Source organism: Pecten maximus, chromosome 5, assembly GCF_902652985.1.
Source record: "Pecten maximus chromosome 5, xPecMax1.1, whole genome shotgun sequence".
Classification (NCBI taxonomy): domain Eukaryota; kingdom Metazoa; phylum Mollusca; class Bivalvia; order Pectinida; family Pectinidae; genus Pecten; species Pecten maximus.
Genome location: NC_047019.1, coordinates 20,881,230 through 20,891,195, shown reverse-complemented (window position 1 = coordinate 20,891,195; position 9,966 = coordinate 20,881,230). Strand labels below are relative to the sequence as shown.

Here is a 9,966-nt window from a genome sequence, read left to right as displayed (position 1 = left end):
CTCACCACTTGTGGTCTCTCTTGACAGGTAACCTTACACTACAAGTGGTCTCTCCCACCACTAGTGGTCTCTCTTGACAGGTAGCCTTACACTACAAGTGGTCTCTCCCACCACTAGTGGTCTCTCTTGACAGGTAGCCTTACACTACAAGTGGTCTCTCCCACCACTAGTGGTCTCTCTTGACAGGTAGCCTTACACTACAAGTGGTCTCTCCCACAACTAGTGGTCTCTCTTGACAGGTAGCCTTACACTACAAGTGGTCTCTCCCACCACTAGTGGTCTCTCTTGACAGGTAGCCTTACACTACAAGTGGTCTCTCCCACCATTAGTGGCCTCTCTTGACAGGTAGCCTTACACTACAAGTGGTCTCTCCCACCATTAGTGGTCTCTCTTGACAGGTAGCCTTACACTACAAGTGGTCTCTCTCTCACAACTTGTGGTCTCTCTTGACAGGTAACCTTACACTACAAGTGGTCTCTCCCACCACTAGTGATCTCTCTTGACAGGTAACCTTACACTACAAGTGGTCTCTCCCACCACTAGTGATCTCTCTTGACAGGTAACCTTACACTACAAGTGGTCTCTCCCACAACTAGTGGTCTCTCTTGACAGGTAGCCTTACACTACAAGTGGTCTCTCCCACCACTAGTGGTCTCTCTTGACAGGTAGCCTTACACTACAAGTGGTCTCTATCACCCCAAGTGGTCTCTCTTACCTAAATTGGTCTTTCAGGACAGGTAGCTTATCATCTCAAGTGTTCTCTCATGTCAGGTAGTCTATCTAGTCTCTGAGATCATCTTAAGTGGTCTTTCAGGACAGGTAGGATTTCCACACAAGTGGTCTCTCATGACAGGTAGCGACTCACCACAAGTGTTGTCTCAATAGTGGTCACTTAATTGTGGAAATGAGTCTCTCTTGGTCTCAGGTGATCTATAAATCATAACAGATGGTCTCTAACATTTGTGTGTAGATGACAGATCATGTCGAATAATACTACTTATGTCCTAAACTATTTTAATGAAACTCAGTGCATGTGTGATGAGCTTACTTACAGTAGTAGTTCAGTTGTATAGCGGAACTGGACTGGGCTGAACGGCGGTTGTCAGGTAGCTCAAATGGTTAGAGTGTCCGTCAAGAGTTCGGAGGTCCTGTGTTCCAGTCCTAGTCTGGTCCCTGCATTGTTCCTCTCATGTTACACTGTAATGACAGCTGGTATTCTACTGTATGTGTTTGTTTGACTCATGTATTTTTCTTTTTGCCATTACAGGTGATTCAAATTAAACATTTTTGGGATTGTTACTGCGACAAATTCAGCCATCTTGGAAGTGTAACCATGGTGATGTGTTATGATTCTCTGGATTACTAAGTGATTTTCATACTGTAATAAAGAATGGCAACTGGAGGGAAGAATGGCCTTGACCCAACACTGGATGAGGTCGGAGGTCATGGTCCATCTCCGGACAAAATAGATGAGATCAGACAACGAATGAATGAACAGACACGTAAGTAACCGTGACAGTGGTCTTAATTAGAATATTAGAATAGTGGTCTTAATTAGAATAACGCCAACAGTTTTGTTACTTTATCCTGAGCATTTGATAATAAAAAATAGCTTATGTAGAAAGTTACTCTGACCTGAGTTTGGACTTGGGTCCTACTGGGTAATTCTACAGATAATACAGCTCACACAGAAGCTTGTGTATCATTAGTGTGAAAGTCAAGAGTTATAATTAAATTATAATTCATATCTCTACCTGCTGAGCCAAAGAAGCAGGCATTGTCATTGAATGACAGGAGCGAGCTTATACTTCTTCTTCACTTCTCCCCCTTTTTCAGTAGATTTGTGATGAACTAAAGTCAGTTCCCTTCATTTGAAGGACATCAGCTAGTTAACCTGAGGTCTTGGGCTTCATCCTTTGTGGAGGAATATAAACCCACCCATACCAAAAAAAGGTATAAAAAGTTATAACTTTTTAGTACCTTTTTAGTACCTTTTCTGTACCTTTTTCAAAAGGTACAAAAAAGTTATAACTTTTTTGTACCTTTTTGAAAACTTAGAATTTATGAATGTAACTTTTGATAACTTTTTTGGACTTAGACAATTTTAGATGTAACTTTTTTGTACCTTTCTAGACTTAGAAAATTTGAGGTATAACTTTTTTGTACCTTTTCTGGACTTAGAAAATTTCATGTATAACTTTGTGTAACTTTTCTGGACTTTGAAAATTTGAGGTATAACTTTTTTGTACCTTTTCTGGACTTTGAAAATTTGAGGTATACCTTTTTTGTACCTTTTCTGGACTTAGAAAATATTTACAACATCTGAAAAGATTGATTAATTTTAGCAAAACTTTGCTGGACTTAGAAAATTGCATGTATAACTTTTTTGTACCTTTTCTGGACTTTGAAAATTTCGGGTATAACTTTTTTGTACCTTTTCTGGACTTAGAAAAATTTACAACATCTTAAAAGACTGATTATTTTTAGCAAAACTTGTCTGTATCTTTTCTGGACAACCATAAGATTACTAAATAAATCTTATGTTTGCTTATGACACATAATAATTACTGTAAATGTAATCACAAATAATTATACAAGACAGTGACAGTGAAATTCTATTACAGGTAATTCAATCAATATAAGCTCAATCCCCATTTAAATGGAAATCTTAATTTCATAATGTACATACAATTGATTAAAATACAATTATCAGTGAACTGTAGGGAATTTGTGATGGGTCAGAGAGGCGAATCGCCTTTAGAAGACCTCAACGACAGGTAAGCTAGGTAACAGGTGATTGGAATCCGAAATGTGTGTTGAATTGTCCATGCATAGATAAATTTTTCATTCCAGAGAGGCATCAAAAATATTTTGATAAATAACATACATATAGATTTAAAATTAAACAAGAGATCCTAGAGGGATCTTGGCGCCCACCATTGAATGATCTTCATAGGTTCCATGTTAGATTGATCTTTTCTCTTTTTTTCCCTTCCTCTTACTAATCTGTATAAATTGAGAAACATCCCTCCAGTGCTTTTTAAACAAGGGAAACTTATATATGAAATTTGAGATTTGGCTATAATGGTTGTCTGTCGACAATGTTTTCAGATTGGTCCAAAAATGCAATACGACGGACCAAGGAGAACTTACATATGAAAATTGAGAAAGATTCCTTCAGTTCTTTCTGAGAAATCTCGATACCAAACTTCAATTGTCAAAATCCAAGATGGCTGCCTGTCGGCCATCTTGTTTTCCAATCGGTTCCAAAATGCAATATGCATAACTAGGCACCAAGGGGAACCTACATATGAAATTTGAGAAAGATCCCTGTAGTACTTTCTCAGAAATAGCGATAACAAACTTCAATTGTCAAAATCCAAGATGGCTGCCTGTCGGCCATGTTGTTTTCTGATCGGTTCCAAAATACGATATGCATAACTAAGCACCAAGGGGAACCTACATATGAAATTTGAGAAAGATCTCTTCAGTACTTCCTCAGAAAAAGCGATAACAAACTTCAATTGTTAAAATCCAAGATGGCTGCCTGTCGGCCATGTTATTTGGTGATCGGTCCCAAAATGCAATATGCATAACAAGGCACCAAGGGGAACCTACATATGAAATTTGAGAAAGATCCCTTCAGTACTTTCTCAGAAATAGCGATACCAAACTTCAATTGTCAAAATACAAGATGGCTGCCTGTCGGCCATGTTGTTTTCCGATCGGTCCCAAAATGTAATATGCATAACTAGGCACCAAGGGGAACCTTAATATGAAATTTGAAAAAGATCCCTTTAGTACTTTCTCAGAAATAGCGATAACAAACTTCAATTGACAAAATCCAAGATGGCTGCCTGTCGGCCATGTTGTAATCCGATCGGTCCCAAAATGCAATATGCATAACTAGGCACTAAGGAGAACCTACATATGAAATTTGAGAAAGATCCCTTCAGCACTTTCTCAGAAATAGCGATAACAAGAATTGTTTACGGACGGACGGAGGGACGGACGGACGGACCACGGACCACGGACGCAGGGCGATTTGAATAGCCCACCATCTGATGATGGTGGGCTAAAAAGGTATTCACTTTTAATTTATTGCATTTTTAGTACAATATTCACACCCTTGAAATGCGTTTTTTTTGGGGGGGGGGGGGGGGCAGTTTTTTTTAAAGTTTATCTTTTTATCTCAGTGGACCAATCATTGCTCAGAGGACGTGAATAATTACAACTTAGCATTGATAAGTCACGACATGAACAAACTCAGTTGTTATAAAAGATAAGCAGTTCGTTAATCCCAACACAGACGTTCATAAACGTACGTACATAGAACATGATGATATAATTTACTTCACGTGGGACGATGGGTCGCTCACCCACAAAAATATTTTCCGGAAAACCCAAGCTTCATTCATCCCAATGGGATTAATATAGCATGGTCTTTGTCAGTACATCGCATATTTTCTGGATGTTTGCGCTTTTGACATTAAATCTTGTAGTAGCATGCACAATTATGCCGCATTGGACACAAACTCCAGCGGTAAACAAACACACGTGTGTAACACTTGTGTCATTTTGATCGTCCAAACTCTCAGACGCTTTGATTTAACTCCATATAAGTAAAGCGTTTTTATGATCTCGATATGACGTAAATTGCAATAAACATTTTAATCTGAAAACAGCGCACACGATGTTTTGTCAGTGAACACATTAAACAAAACAATCAATTGGTCATATATCTATAAGCCAGATCGTCAGATTATTCACAAAGGACATCTGCAGGAGAATTGATCTCGTAGCATTACAGTAGCCTAGTGCTGTTACTGAAACGTGCACATCATGTGTGTAGGCTACCTCACGAAAAGTGGGACCACGCACCAAAAGTTAACCGACCCCGTCAGACACAAGCTGATCACCGAAGACCTCATCCTCGGGGCATCAATTAGAATATAATTAGCGGCAGTCTACTGTACCGAACTCATTGAATTTGTAAATACCTGTGTACCTGAGGAGTGTCCAGTTCACCTGCTGACATAGCGGTGTCCTGGGGCGTTAATTAATTAGTTACATCGTTGTCATGCCTGACTGCCTATGATTTGTTGCATTGGCCAGTTTACCTGGGTATCTCACCTGTGCACAATATTATCGGTATCAAGAATATAACCGAACATATGACACGTTAGTTTCTCTGTACAGACACTTAGCATGTGTGCCATCATGTGCACTGTGAAAGAGTACGATGTTGCAGTAATCATAATAATAATTAAATAAAAATATATAACAACAACTAAAAAATATATATATAATAATATCGATAGGATTTCTCATGATATCGTAGGCGGCCTAATAACTTTATTCGACATTTTTCTTCTTCGTTCACTTGGCCCTACTGTACACATGTATACCCACCGCCAGGCGGCGCTCCCTTCAGTTTAGCGGGAGATTTGTATTACAAGTGGCGGCCATTTTGTTTGTTTACGGAAACGTGATGAAAGCTTAGGCCTAGAACAAAATCACGTTATATATACAGTATATATTGGCGACATTTAATTTCCCCACTCACGGAATACAATCGACAAACTGGGAACAGAATATCAAATTTCGTCTAGCTTTTGGCGACTTATGATACCCCTTTCACCGGCAAACACTGAATTATCGGACAACATGAAATCAGGGTAAGTTATATGTTCTTATTTGTCTTCGAATCGCAGATTTTGTCGCTCTCGCGATCGTCATACATTAAACAACATTGAGTGAATATGTTCATATGAAATACTTCATGTTTCAGGACTAAATTCACCAGCATTCATGATCCTCGGACCACCCGCCCCCTACGCACAGCCGATTTATAAATGTTGCATCTTTCAATCGTAAGTTTAATTTGCTTGCCAAGTGATTATTTTTTAATCCTTCACCTTCACATTCCGGGTCAATATTATGATATATTTAAAATGGATTCACACATATATGTGGCCATACACGTTTTTCGTTTATGTCGTTTGGTATGAACGTCCCAAAGTATATATAATATACTTCGTTTTTCAATGGATTTTCTTGAAATTCGATACACTATATATTGGGGTGTAGGCAATAATTCGTCAGCTATTTTACCTGATAATTTTTTTCATGTTTTCCCGTACATTTGTTACTATTTTTTACTGAAATAGACGAATATATGCACCATAATTTATGGTAAGTATGAACATTTTGTTCTTTATTCCTAATTATACGCACAACACTATTTTTTTTAAATGTAATTAACACGCAATTAATATCTACGGAATCGGCTACGGTAAATTAAATATATATAGAAATGAGAGGGATTGTTACTTGTTGTGTGCGTGAAATTTCAAGGAAATCCAATAAAATAAAGTCCTAATTGAAAATTTGTCAAAGTATTTAAAATAGATCTACAAAGTAAAATCTATATACAATTTTAGCACATTTTATTTATTATACATAGATCTAGACCATTGGAAAATTTGAGAAGAATCTTTCTTCTTTTATTTTATGTGAATTCATTTAAAATGTTTTATTGCTGAATTAACACACATTGATTACTTTCACCATCAGTTTCCCTTTTAAGTTGATCATCCCCGCCCCCAATATATTAGCTTGTATGCAATGCAAGATGGCTTACAGGCTGTCATTTTGAATTTTATAATTTTGAAGTTTCTCAGAAAGTTATTTATGGATCTTATTCAAAAGAAACATTTTAGGCTTCTGCTTTCAAATTAATAAGATCTAGAAGAAGAGAAAAGTGATTCCTTATTTGGGAATCACTTTTCTCTTTCTTCTTAGGCTAAAGAACAGTCTTGTATATATGATATACCAGGTATATAAAATTGATATTTATATAATAATCATACAATTACATGATATCTCTGGGGGTATCTTCTTTTTGATTTGACATGATAAGTTGTGTTTGTTAGCCTATAGTAATTACCTCTGTCTCCCAGCCCTCTAATTTTGCTGCTGTCTAATAATTCTAGAATTTATTGACAAATTTACACAAAATGGGCCAGGTACAGTTCACAAAATTATGTCAAAACCCAGGGTCAAAGCTCATGAAGGTCATTAGATTGAAAGGTCAATGTAATTTTTTTTTCTTTTCATCAATATTTTGTTTTGGCATGATGAAGCAAATTTAGTTGGAATTAAACTAGGTGTAAACTGACAAGGTCAAGGTCAAATTTTGCATTTTTTCACTGATTATATATTTTGTTTCAAGGCTAAAGCAAAGTTGGTCAGAATTAAACATTATAATAATGCATGGAGTCAACTGACCAAAGGTCAAGGTCACTTGGTCAAAGGCCAAGGTCAGATTTTGTTTCAATATAATTCCAACCAATATTACTCGGTGATTTAGGCAGATGGGTTCTTGATGATTATGGGAGATATATATTATTTATTGCCTCATGATGAAATTGATGGGGTCCTTTAAATTTTCAGTGTTCTAGTTAATAAATTATAATAACCCAATTAACTCTCAGCCTGTCCTAGTTATTAAGTTATTACACCGAAACCAGAGTTACAATATGTAAATAGATCACTAACTGTTTTGTTTTCTTTTCTTTTTGATGGACTATAGAGTGTCAATCCCAAGAAGAACCCTGATCAGCTCCTGGAAAAATCAGTGTTCTTGCAGTATTGTCAGTCAAATCTCAAGGAAAGGATCCCAGAAGAGGAACATTTACATTATTTCAGACTTTTTTCTTTCCTGTGTAACAATGCCTCAAACAGCTAACACATTTTATATAGTATACAATACAATGTGTATTAATAACAGTCCGGTTAGAGTGCTGTGTTATGCAGTAAAAATACTTAATTCTTGATGACATGTTGGTTTTATGTTTACATTAAACGGTAGTTATAATATATACTAGAGAAACAAAGTGGATAATGCCTTGTACAGGAGCAGGAGTATGACAGTGTAATAGTACATGACTGCTGCGTTCATCCATGGAAGGAATCTGTTATTCGAAATAAAGCTTTCCATGAGGACGAAAAATAGTGCTTTTGTTAGTCTTTCAAGAAAATGTGCAAAGTGAAAGGAGATTTCCGTGATGTTTTTATGAATAGTAATTTATTGGTCTAGAAGACATGTATTTAATAAGTATATTTCTGGATAAAAAAACATTCTGAAGCAAAATCTTTTTATATTTTTCTGTACCTTTTCCATACTTTTTCTGTAACTTTTCTATACCTTTTTTGTACCTTTTCAGTACCTTTTTCATACCTTTTTAGTACCTTTTTTGTAACTTTTTAGTACCTAGAAAAAGTTATAACTTTTTTGTACCTTTTTCATACCTTTATAAGTACCTAGAAAAAGTTATAACTTTTTTTTAACTTTTTAGTACCTAGAAAAAGTTATAACTTTTTTGTACCTTTTTTATACCTTTTCTGTACCTTTTTAGTACCTTTTTTGTAACTTTTTAGTACCTAGAAAAAGTTATAACTTTTTTTTAACTTTTTAGTACCTAGAAAAAGTTATAACTTTTTTGTACCTTTTTCATACCTTTTCTGTACCTTTTTAGTACCTAGAAAAAGTTATAACTTTTTTGTACCTTTTTCATACCTTTTCTGTACCTTTTTAGTACCTAGAAAAAGTTATAACTTTTTTTTAACTTTATAGTACCTAAATTATACCTATTTTTGTGTGAAATGTAACTTTTTTATACCTTTTTTGTACCTTTTTTATACCTTTTTTGTACCTAATAAAAGTTATAACTTTTTTTAGGTACAGAAAAGTTATCAAAAGTTATAACTTTTTAGTACTAGATTGGAACCGCTGTTTAAACATGGTTCCAATCTAGCATCAAAAGTTATAACTTTTTTGTACCTAAAAAAGTATAACTTTTTTGTACCTTTTTTTGGTATGGGCAGTTAAAGTACATGTATGTCTCTTACCGTATATTAGGACTCAAATCTGTGATGCTGAGAATGTAAGGGACTTAAACCTATTACTCAAAGAATACTGTAATGGAGGTATTTTTCACTGGGATTGACCTTGATTTACTAGACTAATGCTCTACCGAATGAGATCAAAGAAAGAAAATGACTAATATTTACCAGGTTGACATATGGTATACATTTTGTGGATGTAAATAGCTTATTTGGGATCTCGTCTGAAACTAATTTGACAAATTGACAGAAAATGTTACGTTTATCATGATTCCTTACGATAAGTTGACATACAAACGGTGTGGATATCCTGTGAATTGTCGCTACTGACCCTAGATAACCAGCTGTCCCACATATCCCTATATAGGGGGTGGGAATACCCTGACATCAAAGCTATGCCCCGATGATTAAGGTCGGAGGTCACAGGCGTGATCAGTCCGATACAGCTTACATACCTATCCTTTAATACTGAAACACACTGGAAATGTTATTTTTATAGCACCCAAAAAGATAAAATTGAGGTTAGAGAGAGCATCATCCTGCAAATGGAATTTTTATTACGTTGAAATAGATAAAGATTTAGGTAAGGCTGTCAATAAGGTTTTGCAGGGCTTGTTATGTCAGTAACATTGGAGGCGCTATGTTTCTCAGTTCGGATAACCAGATATAATTTAAACAGTCCCTGTTTGTTATTAGTTTTTGTCACGGCTATTAGCTGTACTTGTCCATCTGGCCAACAGATACCTTGATAGGGTAATCTATAAACCTTTTTATGTCTACTATAGAATTTGATCTGGACCAGTATTAGAAACAGACCCTGCTTTTAAAAGTCTGTGGCAAATTTACCACTGATTTAGAAAGAATCATGTATCTTTGTGGTAATTTTCGATGTTTTCTGGGTCAATTTTTGCATTTTTGTCTACATGTACAGGTGTCCTCTATATTTGTGTACTAAAGTACAAATAGATAGAGACTTATAGAATCTTTTACCTCGCCTTAGGGGTGAGACAGGAGGATCTCGACTCTAAAGGGAAGGATCTTGAGATTACAGACATGAGG

General features: G+C 35.8%; 1 protein-coding gene and 1 long non-coding RNA gene across 3 annotated transcripts in view; both read left to right on the top strand.

Annotated features, from left to right (window-relative positions):
* Nucleotides 1–1,321: 1,321 nt before the first annotated feature.
* The window catches only part of LOC117327467 (dystrophin-like), a 336,112-nt gene continuing 327,467 nt past the window's right edge, over nucleotides 1,322–9,966 (top strand). Inside the window, exon 1 of one of the 2 annotated variants that reach the window (XM_033884469.1) lies at nucleotides 1,322–1,502. In XM_033884469.1, the coding sequence (XP_033740360.1) occupies nucleotides 1,391–1,502 (112 nt within the window). In that variant the 5' untranslated portion in view covers nucleotides 1,322–1,390. The remainder of the gene's footprint in view (nucleotides 1,503–9,966) is intronic. The other variant, XM_033884471.1, reaches the window with a different exon arrangement.
* Nucleotides 5,314–8,014, top strand: LOC117327470. The gene is made up of 3 exons (XR_004532644.1): nucleotides 5,314–5,678; nucleotides 5,792–5,873; nucleotides 7,595–8,014. It is a non-coding gene; the product is annotated as an uncharacterized LOC117327470 (long non-coding RNA).